The sequence below is a fragment of the Pagrus major genome, chromosome 17 (assembly GCF_040436345.1).
Source record: "Pagrus major chromosome 17, Pma_NU_1.0".
NCBI classification, from domain to species: domain Eukaryota; kingdom Metazoa; phylum Chordata; class Actinopteri; order Spariformes; family Sparidae; genus Pagrus; species Pagrus major.
In genome coordinates, this window is record NC_133231.1 from 25,476,019 (window position 1) to 25,497,050 (window position 21,032).

Below are 21,032 nucleotides of genomic sequence, written 5' to 3' on the forward strand. Positions count from 1 at the left end.
ATATTAAGTCAAATTCCTTGTATGTGTTTCACATACTTGGCCAATAAAGCTGTTTCTGATTCTTCTGATTCATCAGCGGTGATGTTTCTTCCCCTACATTGACTCTCTTGTAAGAAAACAAAAGTAAAAATAAAATGTTGCATAATTATTATGGCAAAAAAACCCCAAACAAATAAAAAAAATACATCATATTTCGACGCCACGGTGTGTGAACGCACACATTTCTTCACAGGTTTGTTAATTGGCTCCGCTGAGAGCAGCTCACACGTCACACCGTTGTGTAATTTCTCGAGGTGACAGTGAAGGCGGGACTTCCCGTGACTGGCCGATACCCAGGAAGTCGTCGTGTTACTTTTTCCTCCTCCTCCTGCTCCAACCACCTCCTCCTTCTCTTCCAGTCTCGTGAGAAAGAAGACAAACTAAGGGGCGTTAAGTTGCGTTTATAGCCGGGAAACTACCCAGAGAAGAGTTTTACAGCAGCCGCACAAGGCCTCTCGGCTCCCGTCGATTAACTTTGCCGGTTGTCATCGAAGAAACGGCGGAGAAATGGGCGCAAGAGGGAGAAGTGCTCACACTGTCAGGGTAAGGGCTAATTTCAACACGCTCCTCCTTAAGCTACAGTATTTACAGTCGTGCGAGTATTACCCGTCTGTCGAGCTGCTCGGCAGGACGAGCGAGGTCGGAGGTCTGCATTTATGGCTGTGTTTTTCAGTCTTAATAACCCACCGCGAGGCTTATCTGTCGAGGGGCAGCCACAGGTGATAAGAGATGATCGATCAGAGGCAGTTTAGGTGAATCATCACTCCAGCTGGACTTCCTTTTTGAAATGTAAAAATTTGCATGCATCCGTTTTCATTCTGTAAAAAAAAAAAAAAAAAAAAAATAGTTTTGACGCCCAACTGTCGTTTCCTCTTTGAGTTTCGCTTTGATTGCAATCTTTTATTTTTTTTTTTTTCTAAAGTACATTTTGTTCTCTCGTTTCAGATGGAAGAGGATATTCAAAGTTGAGGATCGGTCAGAATCACAACTTTGCTGCAAGATGTTTCCTGCCCCTCGTCACATTTCGTCTGTCTTTGCCTTCGCTGACACTGAATTGTGTCTTTTTGACTTCAGCTACCGCACAGGAAGCAAACATCGAGGTGCAACTCCAGATCTCTGATCATGCGCTTGTGATGCTACACAGCCAGCCCTTCCCATATCCCATTCCTATTGTCTGTAACAAGGACACGTCTTTCTATTCAGACCCTGTCCTCTTGAACCCACCTCCCTTTCTCTGAGTTTCTGTGCCATGCTCCGCAAGAGAGGCTCTCTCATTCTTTGTGGCGCGTTCCTGTTTATCACCTGGAACGCCATACTGGTTCTTCTGCTGCGAGGCAGACCCCTGCCCGGCCAGTCGAGCGAACCTGGCCGAGAGCAGAGAGGAGTGGCTGAAAGGCCCACCAAGGATGTGCTGGGAGATGTGCTTCGAATCGCAGACACGTTCGAAGCGGAGCTCGAAAGGCAGAAAAAGATCCTGCTGCAGATCCAGAATCATCATTCACAGTGGGAGTCACCAAACAGAGATGGGCCAAAGGTTGTCGCCCCCCGTCAGCCCGTCATTCCTATCCTGGTTATCGCCTGTAACAGGGTCACGGTGAGGCGCTGCTTGGACAAACTCCTGCAGTTGCGACCTTCAGCAGAGCTTTACCCAATCATAGTGAGTCAGGACTGTGGGCACGCAGACACCGCCGAGGTTATTCGCTCTTACGGAGACAAAGTTACTCATCTGAAACAGCCGGACCTGTCGGATATTCCTGTGCAACCGCAGCACAAGAAGTTTCAGGGTTACTACAAAATCTCCAGGCATTACCGCTGGGCCCTCAACCAAGTGTTCAAGACCCTTTCTCATTCCTCTGTTGTGATTGTGGAGGATGATCTGGAGGTAATCACATCATTAATTTGTGATTAGTGATCACATAAAGTCCATAAATACATTTAAATATTCTTTATTTTATACATCATTAAATAAACAATGTATAGGTTCCATACTTCACAGCTGTTAACTCATCTTTAAAACAGCAGATATCACTTGTTGACAGGGGGGCATTTAAACTGAATTTTAATTATTTATCTCCTACTCTAGGTGGCGCCAGACTTCTTTGAGTACTTCCGAGCCTTGCTGCCACTTCTGAAATCCGACCCCAGTCTGTGGTGTGTGTCAGCTTGGAACGACAATGGCAGGGACGGCTATGTGGATCCGGGAAAAGCTAACCTGCTCTACCGGACAGACTTCTTTCCCGGTCTGGGTTGGATGCTCGTTAAGGAGGTGTGGGAGGAGCTGGAGCCAAAGTGGCCCGCTTCATTCTGGGACGACTGGATGCGTCAGCCAGAGCAGCGCCGCAACCGTGCCTGTATACGCCCCGAGATCTCGAGAACTTTGACCTTTGGCCGGCAAGGCGTAAGTCTGGGTCAGTTTTATGACAAGTACCTGCGTTACATTAAACTGAATACCGAATTTGTGCCTTTCAGCAAGTTAGACCTGGGTTACTTGAACGAGGAGACGTACAGAAAAGCTTTTGAGGAAGAAGTTTACAGTGCTCCCGTGGTTACATATGAAGATGTTAAGCAGGGGAAGCTAAAAGGATCTGGGCCCTTCCGCCTTCAATACTCAAGAAAGGACAGTTTCAAAGTGATGGCCAAAAACCTGGGCATCATGGATGACTTGAAGTCCGGAGTACCCAGAACAGGGTACAGAGGGGTCGTCAGTTTTATCTCAAGAGGACAGAGAATCTACTTAGCCCCTCCTCCAGGATGGACCAAGTATGATACCAGCTGGAGCTGATAATCCAGAAGAAAGCTGATGTGAAGCCTTTTCGTAAAAGTCAGATGGGGAAAGCGTTCCAGACCAAAGACTGACGTTCTAATAGTTCTCTTTGATTGAATGATGTGTACTCTAGATTGTTGTCCTTGATAATGCAGAATGGATTGTTCTTCTTTCTGGTGTAGGGGTTATTGCCAATACCACTCAGGTCTTTTTCATTATTCCAAAACATTTCTTACAGTGTAGGAAAAAAGGCCTAAACAGTTTGTTAGACTGCTGTTATTCACCAGAGATCTATTTTTATATTATGCTAATTGTGCACATGACATTCATTAATGCATTCAATGCAGTTGCCTAGTTTTTTGACGCTTTTGTTTAAATTATTTGCAATTTCTGGTAGCTTATATGTACTGTTTATGTCCGAGACAAATATTAAAACAATCTGTGGTATGGTTGCTCATGGTGATGGTGACTGGTCATAACTGCAGTATAATCTGTCATTTGATTATCAGTGTTTGTTGCCTATAAAAAAATCAGTTCTTCCTGCTTACACTTTAATGTCTAATAATTCTGTTAATGATTCTTCAATGTAGTGCTCATTGCAGGTGTGTTACCTCGCAGACTACATTTGTGTGTTCGTATTATTTTTTTTAAAATAAAAAATAATACACAATTTCATTTTAACGAGTTGTTTGTTTCATTTAGTTTTTTGGAAAAGAATGATACGCTTTTAGTTCATATTATCTAATAGGTTACAATATTACCAGTTGAAATTATCTACTTTGGTTGTCTAGTTTAAATTGATTAAATGCTCCCACAGTTTCCAAAGATGCCAAATCTGAGAGGCTAAATTTTGGTGAGATGTGTAAACTTGATGCAGAAGACAGCAAAGATATTTAATGAAAAATGCATCCATAAAAATATGGATATGGGTTATAATACTAATGAAAAATTAGTTGTAACACACTGCATTTTATAATTAACTAAGTTTTGCATTCACTTTGTTTGGCACAAGTAATGTATCTATGTACAAACTTCAACCAGAAAACATTAGAGTTTGAAAAGGTTTTAGGGAATCTTGATTCATGTATAAGATGTTAAGATTACTAGATTCAAATTTAGTGATAATGTCTATGGGCATAAACACCTTTCTATATCTCTCCGAAACAGTTGAAGGGTGCTAGTGATAAAAATAAATGTGTAACTGTGTCTGGCGCAGGACCACAAAAGGTGCATTTAACACCTACATTTGTTAGTTAAGGTGTTGCATGGGTAAATATAATGCAAGAATTTCAAGTGAATTTCTGTAAATTTAGAAGGGACATAACCAAGCTTTGCGCTAGTTTGAAGTATCTTGCTATAATCTTGAAGTTGTTCTCTTACATGTTTGTTTGCACATTTTATGTCACAAACTTTTAAACAAGGGACTTCAACATTGGCATTTTGATATCCCAAGTGACTTTAATTAACTCAACTAGCCCTTATATTTTTTTTTTTTACAGGAAATGGTTCCTTATATTGTTCAGGTATTAATTTGGCTTTGAGGGAGATTTCATAGCTATAAAGATGACCTTTATCATCAAACAAACATGATCACCACATGACAGTGATCACTTTCCATGGTTGGCTGCGTCTACGGAAGCCGCCGCGGCCCAAACGCAGCGCGCACCGTTTTACTAACCAAGTCTCGTCTGTTTACTTCATTTGTAACGATGATGTGAGACCGAGACCGTTAGCTAGCTAGCCTAGCTAAAGTAACGAGGAACCGGTAAGAGATGGAGCCGAAACCCCGTGTGATGGGGCCACATAGCGATGGACGTCCTTTTACTTCGCATCTCATCACGGCTGTTTGTTCTCACCTGTTTGCTGTAAAGCGGCCGTTAGATTCTCACTGACGGAGTTAGCCTGTTAGCGCGCTAAGCTACAGGCGAGGCTGGCTTCAGTGGGCTCCGTGCGTCGGTGTGATTTGATATGGCGGATTGCAAACTGAGCAACCGAGCGATTAACCCCTGCTGAGTAACACTGAGCGGTCATTAATAGGAAAACGGGCTTTTTTTGGCTTAATTAGTCATCACGTCTGTTGTCGAAGCAACCTTAGCTTAGCTAGAGCTGCTGCTGCTGCTGCTAGCGAAACTGCCCGGCCTGGAATGGAGCCAGGCGACTTGCGAGAGAGCCCCGCCGGGTCTGGGGAGTCGGATGGGGGGGATTGGAGGGAGGGTATTCCCGGCGGGGATGAGGAAGTCAAAGCTGCTGAAACTAATGGAAACACGCTTGAACCGGCGCGCAGGGACACCTGCGAGGAGGGCGAGAGCGACAAACAGAAATGCGTGGGAGAGCAACTACACAGCCCCTACGAGGAGGAGCTGGACCCCAGGATCCAGGTAGGAGACCCTGTCAGTGGTCATCAAACCTTTGGGTGTGTGTTGGAAGAAAAAAACATTTTGATGCTTTGATTTTTTTTGTGTGATTTGTGTTATTTTCATAATACTGTAATCTGTGCAAATCCGTTTGTCAGATCAAACAGTGCCTCTGAAGTACATGTCACTCCAGCCCCAGTTTGTGCCGAGCTTGAGTTGATATTGCTTAATTTCACCATGTCTGTGACTGTTTGTGTGAGAGGAGAATATACAATTTATTTATTCTATTTCTTTATAAAGGCCTGAAGCAGTGCATTATTTTTCTCCTCCCCCCCACAGGAAGAGTTGGAGCATCTCAATGAAGCCAGTGCTGAAATCAACAGACTAGAACTGCAGTTGGATGTTAGTAATCACACACTTCACAACATTAGTTCAGTCTCCGTACACATAACTGGAAAATATGCAAAACAGACTGTGAATAAAATCGCTTTGATTTTTGACAAAACAAAACTCATGAGAAATGTGAAAAGAACTTTTACTACCATCCTGGGAATTGCTTGAGAGTCTGCATCTGTTGTTAAATATTTTAGTAGTCTACGCAGAATGTGCTAATCAATATGATAATTTAGTTTTCAATATCTCTAAGCATAAAGTCTGGAGCTCTTCAAATGGATAATGTATGAGTGCTGATAGCTTGACACTCAGTGAATGGATTGCTCACTCGCAGCCATCCTTCTAATCTGATCTTGTCATTTTCATGCATTAACAATCCAGGATGCCAGATCAGGCTACCGGAAGATCCTCACAGAGTCCGCCAGGAAGCTCAATGCTCAGAGCTCTCAGCTTGGTGGCTGTATAGAGAAAGCAAGACCCTACTATGAAGCTCGTCGCCTTGCGAAAGAGGTACACTCAGGCAACGTGTGTGTCTAAAAACATGTGTCCCACGTGTTTAGAAGTGAACCGCAGTATCTCAGGATCAAGTTTGTTATCAGTCATGTGCACAGCAATCACATTCTTCTTAGGCACACCTCAACATTGCTCATACAGTATGCATAAAAAGAAAATCACGCAAGTAAGTAAGAAAAAGACAATCTGAGACACAAGACCTAAAAATAGTGCAGAAGTGAAAATGTAAAGTAGAATTCATTAAATTGAAAGTTGTGGTAGACTGTTGTACAGTAGTACTTTATGAGAAATGTTTATGGACATGAGGAACAGGATGTAAACGGGCAATGCACATTTGCAGTAAAAAGAAAAATGATGGTGTTTAACTTTAAATTAACCAATAATGGAATGTTACTAACTACAATATACTCAAGTACTGTATTGTAACTAATTCAGTGTTGATAGGCTAGTCACTGTGACTTATGACCAATCAGATAGTGTGATGGGCGGGACATTGAGTGAGATCAGTGTGGTGACTATAAGCAAAGAAAGACTGCTGCATCAGAGCCAAAGTAGCACATTTTAAAATGTATTTATCTAACGGCGATCGGACACAAAAAAACACGGATACTGAAAGAAACTTGTTGTATATTATCCCTAATAAATGTATACTGTGTTGGTCTAATAACTTGTAAATGATAATTAAATTAATACATATACATACTGTATACTGTGAGGTGTGCAGATAAAAAAGATATACGTACAAGTGATGTAACCAGTTAGTTATTATACTTTTTTAATACATTTCACTATATTGAGATGCAGGAGTGTACAATACATAAGTGATTCTAGTGGCTAGACAGGCTGTTGCTTACCTTGGTAACTAAGTCTTAGCCTCAGTGTAAACAAGGTCTTCTGAAGTGTCTTTCAACTAGACCTTCAGAGAGCGAGAGACATTTTCTTTTACCTGTTTCGCTGTAATTGGCCGATGTGAATCAGCATGAACCAAATACAAAAATACATCAAAGTGGATTTCATTTAGTTGCTTTGGTGTGGACCTGCAAACCCAAACCCCAGCCTTTCATCTCATAAAGCGCTACAATGCATCTTGGGAAGAGCTGATCACAAGTGGAACACTCAAAGACAGAAGTAGCTCACAAAATACTCTGAAATAGTGAACTAGAAATATGGGATTTCATTGTTCAGACAGGTGGTCAGGAATGCATTTGTCCCCGTACGTAATATTTTTTACTGCAAGTGCTTTCCTGGCTGCACTGAAGGAGTGTTCTTAGTCGTCAGTGTGCGTTCGCCATACAAATAATTTAATATGCATGTGAGATTCATTCTACTGCCAAATATGACGTGTGATCCATCTTAACTAGATGTAGCCCTACACACAATCTGGACACGAGATGCCTGTTTTGTTGCTACAGGAGCACTAGCTGTGTGAATTAAATATACATATTTAAACAAAGGTATTTGAAAGACATTTAATTTGTTTTCCTTTAGCCACCTTACCTGTTCCTACATTTGTTGGCCGGATGGATTTTAATTTCATTAAACGTCAAGCATGTAAAATCAAAAAAACTCTGATTTACCAATACACTTTGACTGAGGTCTGATTGAGTTGGACATAACAGAACAGGGGGTTGTGTCCTTGTCATATTCCACTTCTGTAGGCAGTTTTGTCTGCTCTCTGTAGGCGCAGCAGGAGACCCAGAAGGCAGCTTTGAGCTACGAGAGAGCCGTTTCTATGCACACAGCCGCCAGGGAGATGGTCTATGTGGCAGAGCAGGGCCTGATGGCTGATGGGAAGAACACCCTGGATCCCACCTGGCAGGAGATGCTCAACCACGCTACCTCCAAGGTAACAAAGAGGAGAATGGACACATGCTCTGAAACAATGGCGTTAAATAAAACCAGACAGGATGGATGCAGGATGGTTCTCGTGTCTCAAATGGGATGAAACACGTGGTGCATAGTAACATAGAAATAAAGCAAGAAGCTTAATCCGTGTAAGTCCATGATCTTGTTTATCATTTGAGCAATTTTACATGTAGAAGGGAAACAAGCAATGGTCTTTTTTTAAATTCCACACACTCTTGCTTGTCAAATCCTGCTGCCAAATCCCTGCTCCAGTTTAATTCATGTTCTCACGTACACATATTTAAACCTAATGCTAAAAAAATGAGTCATGATGGGTTGACTCATGAACTCTTGTGAACTCTCTGCTTCTGTAACGTTAAAGAAGTATGCATCATCGAAACAACAAGCCAGTTTAACGTAACATCTAAAGGTAAGGTCGACTTAATATCTTTGAAACGTAAATGCTTTTCCCTCACTCGTTTCTGTGTTATCATTTTAGTACAGTGATAATGGATAGTGTTACCACCGAGCTGACCGACATGCACTGGTGCTTTCTACAGAAGATGTGATATTTGCATTGATCGATCAACATTGCATATACTGAAATGTTTTTCCTAGACCCTGATCGATACATGATGTCACGGGCTGATGCTCATACCAACATCGGGGAGTAAATAATACCAATATCATTAGATCGGCCTACAGTTTTTGCAATTATCCCTAAAATGTGGTTCTCAAAGACTTGTGACAAAGATACATATGTAACAGAGGTGGCATAATTTTCAGTTTAACTATAAACTTTTCATATCAGTGCATATTGAACAACACATACGCTGATACTGATATGTCTGCGATAAGCCAATATCTTCTAATAATATCTATCTCTAGTATCTGAGCACCGACGCCCTGGCACGCCTACGTTACCCACAGTGCAGCTTGACTGCTGACCTAGTTGTGGCCTACCGTATGTAGAATTGAGCTACATTTGCCTTTTTCACATATGCAGGAGCACCCCAAGACCTGTAAACAGACTTGATGTGTAAGATAGATGAACTTCCCTTAAACATTAACAGTTTGTGTGAGAGGTGACATGGCGCTGTCTCACTGTTTAGTTTATTACACAACTTCAGTGGAGTCGACAATTCAATGAAGAGATTTACATGCATTGTACTCATTAATACACTGCCTTTGTTTGTGTGTGTGTGTGTTAACTACCTGCTCCTGCGTGTCCGTCGCAGGTGAACGAAGCCGAGGAGGAGCGGCTCCGCAGTGAGAGGGAGCACATGCGAGTCACGCATGCCTGTCAGGAGGCTGAGGCTCGAGTTCAGATGCTGCAAAAGTCCCTTAAAAGAGTGATCGTGAAATCCAAACCTTACTTTGAGCTCAAGGCCCAGTTCAACCACATACTGGAGGTAATGCAGACACACGGTAGTAACTGTTTTTGAAACCAGGAGCACACAGTATACAACATGTTCTTTGAGGTGTGCTCAGCCCCAGTTTCTCATTCTCGCGAGAAGAAAAAAAAAAATCTGTTTTGTGTGTGTAGTTGTTGTAAATATGCTGCTGAGTTGGCAAAAAATGCTGTAATGAATACAGTATGTTATAGATTTACTAGAGGTCACTGGTAGGTTATGACATAAAATCAATGTTGAAATTAATGATGGAAGTTGCTGTGCCCTCTGTGTGACTCCAGGAAAACAAGGCCAAAGTGCTACAGCTGGAACAGCAGGTAGCCAAAGTGAAGACCCGCTATTCCATTGCTCTACGAAACCTGGAACAAATCAGCGAACAAATCCACGCTCAGAGAGGACGGGACCAGGCAGAGGGAGGATGCCCCACTGTCTGCGGCGGGCGGAGCCCCCCCGTGGGAGCCGAGTCCGACATCAGAGTGAAGACAGAAGTTGGAGCCTGCAGCGCCGGTGCAGCGGGGTCAGATCGAGTAGATGCAGCCATCGACCTGGTGGAGAAGTACAAAGAGAAGGAGAACGAGAAGGAGAGGGAGAGGGAGCGGGCGGGGTCGGATTCCCTTTCAGTCTTCAGCCTGCAGACCATCGCTTCCGACTTGGAGAAATATGACTCCATCGAGCACCTCGGGAACCTCAGCGATGTTGGGAGCGTAACGGGGGATGAGGGGGAGAAAGAGAGAGGCGGAGTGATCGATAGAAGAGACAAGCTGGCGGAAACATCCGCCAAAGAGCGCCAGCAGCAATTCTATAAGCAGCACCACCGAAGCTTCAGTTTGTGAGGCTGTCATAGATGTAACAGCTGTCAACACTGCAAAAGTAAAACATGAGTTATCAAAGAGTACATATTAGGGTAAACATCCCTAACACATAGGTACCAACCAAAGTATAAGACAGTAAATTAGCTGTGAAACTGCAGTGATGCAGTTGTAGGTGTATGATACTCGGTGTAAATAAGCACACGTACGTTGACTGACATTACTCTAAAGCTGACACTGATCAATAGTTAACATTGCAGCCTAGTTAGAACACTACTGAAATCTAAAGAGCTTTCATCCCTCCGGGACAAGTAAACTGTATATACGCTCCCTGTGAGGGATTCTGGGTAGAATTTGTTCCTTGAGCATGAAGGAGCAGCGAAGACAGATCAAAAGCCCTGTTCCAACAGACGTATTTAGAAAGGCATCATTTCTTACTTTCCCAGGCTAATCGTTGATCTAATTTGGTGAGACTGGTGAAAAACAAATCCCTCCATCGTTTTCCCCCTCCGGTCATGTCGACTCTTATCAGCGATTGCTTCAAGGTAGAGGGTGGCACTGTCTCTCCTTGCACACTGAGATCCACAATCATATCCCCCCTCGTCAAGTTGACGTATAGGGAAGAATGACAAAAACGTCTCTCCGTCGGCGCAGAGTGAAAGCATGTTTTGAAATCACATTTCATATATTTATTTCCAGAAACATGCTGCAAGTAGCGCTTTGTTATTTTTGGCACGAGAGAATGCGTTTTTTGAAAATTCCTGAATTGATGAACAGAATGAATGGAGTCTGGAGACGATAAAAGACTCCCGCTTTACCACTCCGACAGCATGCACTCCTAGTTGGCTACTGATTTAAACAGACATTTATGACATGTACTCTGGGCTATAAGCTGAAACAAACACTGACACCTTTAAAGCTAAGATGGATGAAGCTCAGCCACGTTTTCTTTATTTATGTCGTTACGCTGTAGTCTTACGATGCAAAGGAAGCCTTTCCCAAACTCGTATTATTTGGATATCGTTTACATTTGTATAAGTGGATTTCTCTGGCAGCGAATCTTCTATTGTTTGCCTTTTAAAACAAAAAGAGATTGCCCATGATGTAATTTGAAGTGTGCCTTGACACAGAACAAGTAACAAATTTAGCATGAGCAGTACTCTGTTGTAAACTCATCCGTAGTTCTGTTCAGAACCGTTCAAAGAACAAAGGTGTGCCCTTTTTATGATTACATAAACATTTTTAATAATCTGACTCACGCAGGCACCGCACCCGACGAGACTTGAAGAGTTCTGATTTATTTTTCCTTTTGATTTCTTGTATTTTTTTCTTTTACGATATTGTACTTTGATTGTCAAAGATGCAAAACAACGAAGTCAAGAAATGACTTGTAAATGTATGTAATTATTACAAAAGCTGGAAAATACTGACATGTACAGTTAACATGTGTTGCTGATTTGAATATTTGACAGGTTTGTTGTACAGATGTTCTGGATACCCACAGGTTGTCGTACAGTATGTATTTAAATCATTATCGTTGCCTGAAACACCTCACCTTCACTTGTGTCTTAACATTTAGTCTTTGACCTTTTACTGGCATTTGTGAATTAGTCAAAATGTCACTGTTTCCAAATTATGCATCATCATACGTATAATCAATAAACCAGATCATACTTCTTGGGCTCGTGTGATTCCCATATTTTCATATTTCGTTCGCTATCCTGTAGGATTTGATGTTGAGAGGCAGAGGAAGGATGTGGACTCTTGTTTTACAGATATAGGAAAAAGGGATGGTGAGAGGCAGAGGGAGAAGGTTATGTCTTCCCCAGCCTTCCTTCAATTATTCAGCAGATATATAAATATGAAGCAGGATGCTGATCTCAGAATAGATGGCAGAGGAGGAGCAGAGAATGGTGGGAAAGACACAAAAGGGGATCTGAGGGAGTCGTCGGGCTTTGATTTAATAGATGACCAGTGTTGTAGAAATGACTGACTGCTGCTTCGTTGACTTAACTCCAAAGGGCTTTAGGAACAGGCTTAACAAAGTAGTCACTGTTAATACCACAGCGCCATATCTGCACCTCCATCCGTGTCTAGTCCTCCTGCCGTGATATAATTATACACGGTGGGATAAATCCGCGAGCTTATCATAAACCCAAATCCTCCTCGTAAGATTCATCATGATATTTTTTGCTTTTGTGGGCCCAAACCTTAGCGTGTTTCATCTTGGGAAGGAGGGGAGGGAGGAGGGAATGAAAAAAAAAAAAAAACCCAGATAAATGCGTGAGAGAGGGACTGTTACGCACGGTGCGTCTCCATCATGACGTCGTGTATTAGCTCAAGATCGTAGAGGGGGAGAGAAAAAAAAGGAGGGGAGTGTGGTGAATCGGTGTTTCGTCGTTTATGGGGATGCGTTTGTATATAGTGCATGTATATTTTTTGTATGGGTTTTTTGCCATTTCTTACCTTTGCCATGCGTAACTGCAATACGCGGAGAAGAAACCCCGATTAAGATCCGTCTTGCTTTTCTAACAGTCTGTTTACGAACGGAGCAGCTTGCACATTTAGAGCCATATTATTATAGCCATAAAGAAAACAAACAGCAGCGCCGAAACGATGCATATTTCTACCAAATAATCCGACACCGGGCTTTCCCTGGCGGGTCCCATCCGGAGGACGCACTGTTATCTTGACTGAGCGCATCGAAACTAATAGTAAGTACACATGCTACAGCTTTTTTTTTTTCGCTTCAGGGGGGCTTGATGCTACTATAACTGTGGGTCGCAATGTCAGGATACATTCATCCAGAAAAAATGCTCCATCCCCGGTGTAGATAATCTAGACAGATGCTCAAATTCCCTCCTCATTTTGCATGCAAAGGCCATACAGTACATTCTCGATGTGCACAGGCCAGATTTGTTTTGAGTTCCCTTCATGCAGAGAGAGAGAGAGAGAAGGCACCACCATCCTGTCTGCATTTACCTGTAAAGACGCGCTCTTTAAAACCAGGAGGGCACCTTTATTGGTTTTTTTAAACGACAGTGTGAGCAGGTGACGTTTTTTATTCTAGACGCTACTTTGGGAGAGATCCACTCGCACGAGGGCTACACAGGGCTCTCGTTAATACGCTCGGCCTTCCTCTACAGGCCATCACGGATTCCCTTGTCAACAGCCGTCAAGTAACTACCGGCAGCATACGGTTGGTGGCACCCTTACTGTGACCCTCACGTCTCCACAGTTCATGCTCAGCCATGCACAAAATAACAGCATCTGAGTGTGTGTGTGTGTGTGTGTGTGTGTGTGTGTGTGTGTGGGGGGGGGGTCTTGAGAATAGCCACGACTACATGCTTGTGTGCGCTGTCTTTGGTGCTGAAATGCACCGGATCATCCCTTTCCACTGCAGCTTCCGGCATTATTCACACACACACGCGCGCGCGCAAACACACGCGCGCACAGGGAGGCAGGCAGGCAGGCAGTGTGTGCATCAGTGACATTAGAGGTGGAAGTAGTGACTGTAGGCTTGCAACGTTTTGGGAGCTGTGAAGGCGCTGCCCGTGTCCGTGCTGCTGAAGCTTAATTGCATTTAAAGCTTGAGGCTGGTTGGCGCCCCCCCCCCTTCCCTTCCCTTCCCTTCCCTTCCCTTCCCTTCCTCCCCTCTCTCTCCCCCCCATGTCTGCTCCGTGCTACTGCAGCCACAGCAGCTGATGGAGTTAGCTGGCTCTGTGCTGGTTTCAGTCTGCCTCATGTGTGTCTACACTCACTCGCATACTTTGCTTTTATCCGGCTCAGTGTGTGATCGCAGATATTAATGATTCCTGCTGGGCTGTCCTTCTTGCTCCCTGTTTTCTCTCCCCCCTCACCCACCCACCCTCCTCCCTCCTTCCCACACAGGACACAAGCACACACTGTACGCTGCCAACACACACACCCATGCACACACACACACACACACACACACACACACACACACTCTAGTGGTGTCTACCTCCTGCATGCTTCTTGTCAGTGAACTCTAAAAATACACTGGATAATGCTAATGAACTATCCAGTGGAGTTTGTCTCTGTCTTCAGCGAGCAAGCCTTGCTGCCATCTGTCTCCCTCACTGTGGTGCTTTGCTTTTGTTATGCCCCCTACCACACACACACACACAGACACACAACACCCACCCACCCACTTCACCACACACACCCTCCACCCTCTTGCTGCCTTGTTAACGGTGTGAGTGTATGTATGTATGTATGTATGGATGGATGTGTTTATGTTTGTGCATGTGTGACAGCCTCATAAAGCAACATTTATTATTCAAAACTGCAAATGAGCAGCTATATATAGTGTGTTTATCATTGATACAGTCAGTTGTGTGTGTGTGTGTGTTTCCCTTCCTGCCGGCACTCCAGGCGCTGTGGCTCGCGGGACTCAAGGGTCTTTTGACTTTTTGCCGGTTAGCACAGCACACTCATTCTGTACTCATGAAATCTGCACATTAGGCAGTCAGTGTGACGGATAAGTGGCCGCTTGTTTCACCAATCACCATTCTTGCGAGGCAGATGGAGTATTTGTACACATTAAGTAGAATTATTATTTATGTGGGAACTCCTCGGAGTTCAGGCATCAAAGTCTGTTCACAGGTTGGTATGAAGCCCTTCTGTGGCTCCGCTGGGGGCTTTGCAAAGTCTGAGAAACTGCCTCGAGTGATGTCACTTGAGTCAGCGTCGGTTGCAGCTGAAGATTGCAAGTGAGAAAAATGTTTGAGGTTAAAACAGTGAGCTCATTAGACCTCTGTAGCTCCTTATGTCTGTTACGGCTACACTGACAGCTGCTAGATTAAAGGTCCACCGTGTAGGATTGAGGGAGATCTACTGACAGAAATTGAACATAAAATTATTAATAATCTTTCTGTACAATCACCTGAAACTAAGGATCATTGTGTTTAAATGAGCTTAAACGAGCACTTTGTAAGATGTCTAATGTCTAATGTTGAAGTCATGTCAAAGACGTCTTATACCTGCTATGTTGTGGACTTGGGGTGGCCTGGTATTTGTCTGAGTACCCGAGCGCACCTAAGACACGCGTTCACAGTTACTTTACATACATTAGTCAATTATAACTGAGCAGGTGATTACGTGTTAGACTGACTTCATCATGTGGAGAATAGGCTATAAAGCTGCTATCAGTCAGAACATTTGGGATCATTCTGAGTGATTACTTTCATACACATTTGTCATTCTACTTAAGTATAAGTAATGTTTATTTTTTTGATGTCCCAAGAAATGAAAGGGTGTTTTGCTGCCTTTTCATTGTTAGCAGTTGACGTTATCAATCTGGAAACTGGGGAACAAAGACGACCTGCATCTTTTAAGGTGGAACATTTTCTTGCACGTGACTCGAAGCACGAGTTGACGTCAAGAATTAATCAGCACACCTTTTTTTTAAATGTGTTTTGGCTCTCTTGCATGACAGAATCGCTTTAGATGTATGTAGGCGCTTAAAATATATATGATTTTCAGCTGGAATATGCAGACTGTGAACATTTTGTTTCCTCACTTCCTCACAGAAACTGTGCACCGGCAGCACTACACCTATGATTAGCATGCTAACCAGCTAGCCCTGGCCTGTCCTGTCAAAATAAACTCACATAATATCAAGAAATTACACCTAATTCCAACTCGAGATCGATCAAATAAAACTCAACAGACAGTCTTGGTTTGTCTTTCCACATCCACTTCTGGTTTGATTCAAATAAATCCTCAACTCACAGAGTAAAATGTGAAAATATTCCAGCTCTACACTCTGTTTTTTCACCCGCTGCTGATGTCCGGATCCCTGTCGCTTCTCACGGCAGACATTTTGACTTGACAGAGCAGGAAAAGCACAGGTGGAATTTATAACAGTAATGATGGCTGCATTCCATTTAGCTGAGCATGCTCCCTCACTGACATGACTTACCGGGACACTTAATAGAATGGAGCCATCGTTAATGTCATTGGTCTCACCTGTGCTGTCTCTGCTTTGACAAGTCAAAATGTCTGCCGTGAAATTGGTCTGTCCCGCTGACAATCACCTCGTACTGGATCCCCTGTTGTCAAACTAATCTCAGTCAGTCTCAGAGGCTGTGTCCAATCTCACGTCAGGCGGCCGAATCCAGTTGAACTGGGCCCTGTCACCCACAGTGACTCCCCCCAGTGATCCGAGGTCCCGGTCCATACAAACTCCAGGGCTGCTGGCTCCGTGGCTAACTGAGCCACGAGCTACTTAGCTTATGGTAGCTAGCAAAGAGCAGCAGTTGTCTCTTAATCTGGTGATATGCTGTCCACTTTGTTTTTGAAGCTACCTTCAAATTGTGGTTATATTCTACTAATTATACCTTTAAGGCCTTTCCACAACAGGGACTTGATGACTACATGAGGAAAAAGCAAAAATACTCGCCTGTGATAGTCTGCTCCGATATGTAAATTGCACCCTGGTTTATTAGCACTGGCAGAAAACTGGCTCCAGCTTGCAGAGCTCAGAGACGGCCAAGAGGGTCTCTGAGCTTGTCCTGCACCACTTACTAGCTCGCTGACAGGTAGAGAGGTCGCATTCACAGAGTTCATCTCAGCTGACTGTCCCGAGGCTCCAGTCAGGTCCATTAAGATGTATCAAAATGTTAAAACACCAGAGTTACAGACTCAACAGCAGCTCCCATGTTCTGCGAGGTAAAATGACTGTCTTTATCAAAGCAGTCTGGTGGATTTGAAGAGATCACAGTTGGATATAACAGCTTCATTTCCCTGTTGGTCGGAGCAGGGAGCAATCCAGGTGACTCATCCGAAGTCACTTTTGTCACACTGTCTTTAAAATTATGTCCTTTCTCATATAATGAGTTGTGACACTGTCTGTTATGCACTACATGATTGGTTGATGCCTTCAGTCGCAGTGCCAAAGCTCAGAAAAATCAACCTCGTACTGACAAAATATTCTGGGCTCCAAACATTTTGTGTTTTTAGGCGAGGGTAAGGCGAGGGGTGTTCAGTTGGTTGCAATCTACACTAAATCTGACACAAAACTGTGCAGACGTGTTGCATTGTGGGCAATGTAGGCGCTAGGTTTTTGACACGAAGAAGAATGCGTGGAATTATAAAGACGATATATCTGGTTCGGCTTCAGCGATGGGCCTTTTTGTGCATTTTTATACATAATACAGCCAGAGATATGACTTAAAAGAGGGTAGAGAGAGAAGGGAGGACACGCAACAAAGGGCAGCAAGTCGGAATCGAACTCCGACTCAGGCATGCTCTACCAGGTGAGCTCCCGGGACGCCCCCTGCTGCATCGATTTTAATCTTTCTTTAAATAAGACTGTCCATCGTGACTCTGACAAGGTTACAGGAGTGCAATGCTAAATCGGTCGTCTTTTAACGCGTCCCAGAGCTTCATTGCCAAGCGACTAGGCGGGGTTGGTCATTGTGCCTGAAAAAGCTTTCAACACACCTAAAAAACACCTTTCAGCTTCTGTTACCACCGTTAACAAGCTGTCCCAGATACCTTCTCCACCCTCACATGAAGAACACTCCAAAGCCTATTGAGTGTTGCCTTGGTGTGAAACGTTTCCATGGGCAGCCACTTTGTAAAAAATATCAGCCATCAAAACCTCAGCTGAAACCTTGTACACAGGGCCTTTGAAATTAAGCCAAGCTGGCTCTCAGCTGAGCATGGGCTGTCTGCACTGTAAATACAAATAGAAGCAGGGAGAGAAAAGTGGACTCATCTTGCAGCTCATCCTCTCTGTGCACAGTCAGGCAGGCTGAAAAGGAAGGTTTTTTTTGCCAAAAAGTTGATGCATCCCTGTTAGAAGGACAGGCTGCAGTGCTCTGAAAATGACTGTATCTGAAGACTAGCGTGTAGCATTAATACTGTAAGAATGTTTTCTCAGTAATATTTTATTTTTGTCTCTTGTTTCCTCTTCTGTCTTTCTCCCAAACCCTCAATTTCTCTGTCACACTTCCCTACTTTCTCTCTAAAACCTTTCTCCCCCTCTCTTCTTTCTCTTTCAGATCCAGAGATGGCACGGCTATTGTTTCTGATTATTCTCTATGCTCTTCCATCCCTTGTTGTGCCCATACATAATTCATCAACTGGAGGTAATTTGTGTGTGTTTGTGACTGAATACGTGCGGGGGTCTGTCTGCGTGTTTGCTCTGTGTGTGTGTTTATAATATGCATTAATGGACAGAAGAAGCTCCGCAGAGATTCCTAAGTGACCTGAATGAAGCGCTGTAATTTGCGCAGCGAGGAAGCCATCGGTTAAACTGACAATAGATCATGTTGCTGTAATACATCTACATTATCTGGAGGCAGAGCTTTCCCTCTCTCTGCTCTGGTCGTCCTTCATTTTTCTTCCTCGTCTCTTTTTCTCAGGCTGTGCCATCATCCGGCCTCCCAGGGATGGGGGGATCCGCTACAGAGGCCTGACACAAGAACAGGTAGAGAATAATGTTACTGTGCTGAATCTTAATTACAGAACTTCACTCGTCAGATGAAACACGTTAAGACACAGCTGGCGTTAAGATTTCTCTGAACAGAAAATGCAGAACTGGAAATATTAAGGAGCTAACACTCTATCTGCTAACTGTAGTGTCATTTCCTCCTAATTGAACTGAAAATAGAAAACATTGTCAGCCCGAGGAGAAAAGGTGGTGACATGAAATTAATTCAAATCAGCTGGTGATAATTACTTCATACGATGTGGGATATTTAAGCCAATGATAATGATAATATTTACTAATGATGTAACAATGCTTAATGAGAAAACCTTGAAGTTTCACAATATCAACTGCTTTATTATGACACCGTCAGTCAGGAGGAAGTTGCATTAGTGCATCTAAAACTTAAAGGAAACAAAGTCCTTGAATCTCACATTTGGTTTAGAAATCCTCCCTATTTTTGAGGTTTTAAGGTTGGCAAGTATGGTGCAGACAATCTTCTGGTGTCAAACTCTGCACAAAACTTTAAAAAAAATCTCTATTTACTGGATATTTGGTCAAAGGTGTTTATGATGTTCATACGCAGCTTATGTTTGACTTCTGCCTTGTGTCTTTTGGAATTTAATCAGAAAAGTGTAACATTTTGAAAGATATTGTGGAGTTTGAATTCTCGCAGAAGGTGTAAAACATTTTTCCTTTTTTCTACTGTTTGATCGGCTGTGTCCTTTAAGGTTTTTTTAATTGATTGCCTTTTGCCCGCCTAGTGTTGGAGGTTGTTTATCTGATCACTTGCATGTGTGTTACTATGGATTGGCCTGTATAGCATCAGTGCCTGTGTTTCAGTGGGTCGATTAAAGAAAATCTTCATATGGAGCCAGACTGTGCAACACTTTTTTCACTTTTTAGTCTGCTGTCAGTGATCAGCACCTGAGTAACGCCCTTGGTGTGCGTTACCTCTCTATGAAATGTCAGACTCTGCACTAACATCATTCTGCACACTGAAGGTCAAAAAGAAACATCTCAGCGGAGGGCGACTTTAGAGCTCTTTACAGGATTGTATTCAATTCTATACTGCAGCAAAACTCAAATTCGAAGGCGGATCGATGCAGTTTCAAAGTGTAAGATTAAAAAACTACGCCCCTCAAATGTTTGAAATCTGATTGCAGCGCTGTGGATGTGTGCACACACGAGTCACATACAGCGCACACACAACATGAAAGACGAAGGTGTAATTCAGAGCGTGACAGTACATCAATTCAGACCGTATTGCCATAAAATGTTCTTCCTGTTAGGGCTTTATTGTCACAGCCATATGGTGGATAGAAGATAGAGAAACTGGTAGAAGACAGCATCAATCTCACTTCACTGACTGTCTCTCTGTCCGTGTTTCTCTTACAGATCCGCAGTGTGCAGATCCTGCCTGTGGATTACGAGATAGAGTACATCTGCAGAGGAAACCGGGTGATCGTTGGACCCAAGGTCAGGAAATGTTTACCCAACGGCACATGGACGGACATAGCGCTGCACAGCAGATGTCGTAAGTCCCTTCTGGTCTAATTCTCATCCTCTCGTTCTTATCATCCTGCCCTCCACACTATCCTCATCTTATCACAAATGTCCCCTTTCCAGGCAATTCTTGGGTATAATAATCTGTCTGGTTAATCAACATCAAAATAAAGTCACAGTTCCAGTAAGATGAAACCTCAGTTGTTTTGACAGCACGTTTCCGCCCTCCCCATTTACACTACACACAGAGGAAAAGTGTGAAATACTGTGCAACCTTCACTCTCACTCTCTTTTAAGATCTGGGAATGGAGTCGTATATGACTAATGTGAAAATCCTAAATGGAGTTTACATGAAATCAAACCGAAGCTTTTTATTTCCCATCATCTTTAAACGTGCAATTATTGACTTTTTGTTTTTGTGGCACATTCTTATATGATGCATGTTGTTCAAGGACCATCACTGTGACTGACCAATCATGTTTTTGTAATGTCATGGCATTGCAACTAGTGGAGAAAGACCTGAAAAATACCGACATTGGAGAAATGATCCTTTCTAACCTGTGGCTAACGTTGTGAAAGGTTCTAGTTTAACCAAAAGCATCTTTTCCTAAACCTATCCAAGCATATCGGTTGAACTAAACACCCAAGGAAAACATATAGTCCTGTACTAAACCCATTCAGCCATAACAGCATTAAAGACTTTGCTGTTTTTTAATAGTATATGTATTAATTCTGCATTAAATTGTCAAGAACTTTGTTATATATTTTGTCGAGTTGTGTAGTTACATTAACAGGCGTGCCGAATCAGTGCCCCATTTTAAATCACTTCTTAAAACACACTTACATAAAGCTGCTTTTAACGGCGGATTAAATGATTTTAGCTTCGTTTTATTAATCCAGATTTTATTTCCCTGTGTTACACTGAGCCCTGTTTAT

At 43.1% G+C, this 21,032-nt stretch overlaps 3 protein-coding genes across 3 annotated transcripts in view; all 3 read left to right on the forward strand.

The window, feature by feature from the left end:
- The first annotated feature begins 385 nt into the window (after positions 1–385).
- Positions 386–3,478, forward strand: mgat1a (alpha-1,3-mannosyl-glycoprotein 2-beta-N-acetylglucosaminyltransferase a). Its single transcript, XM_073485529.1, has 3 exons — positions 386–582; positions 985–1,921; positions 2,123–3,478. Exons 2-3 carry the CDS (start codon positions 1,289–1,291, stop codon positions 2,819–2,821), a joined length of 1,332 nt encoding a protein of 443 aa, XP_073341630.1. The 5' UTR covers positions 386–582; positions 985–1,288; the 3' UTR covers positions 2,822–3,478.
- Positions 3,479–4,507: 1,029 nt separating this feature from the next.
- Positions 4,508–11,807, forward strand: sh3bp5la (SH3-binding domain protein 5-like, a). The gene is made up of 6 exons (XM_073485806.1): positions 4,508–5,181; positions 5,497–5,559; positions 5,932–6,060; positions 7,745–7,909; positions 9,147–9,320; positions 9,602–11,807. Exons 1-6 carry the CDS (start codon positions 4,948–4,950, stop codon positions 10,151–10,153), a joined length of 1,317 nt encoding a protein of 438 aa, XP_073341907.1. The 5' UTR covers positions 4,508–4,947; the 3' UTR covers positions 10,154–11,807.
- Positions 11,808–18,170: 6,363 nt separating this feature from the next.
- The window catches only part of gabbr1a (gamma-aminobutyric acid (GABA) B receptor, 1a), an 80,740-nt gene continuing 77,878 nt past the window's right edge, over positions 18,171–21,032 (forward strand). The window contains exons 1-3 of the mRNA XM_073485739.1: positions 18,171–18,249; positions 18,526–18,590; positions 19,989–20,127. Coding sequence (XP_073341840.1) covers positions 18,171–18,249; positions 18,526–18,590; positions 19,989–20,127 — 283 coding nt within the window. The remainder of the gene's footprint in view (positions 18,250–18,525; positions 18,591–19,988; positions 20,128–21,032) is intronic.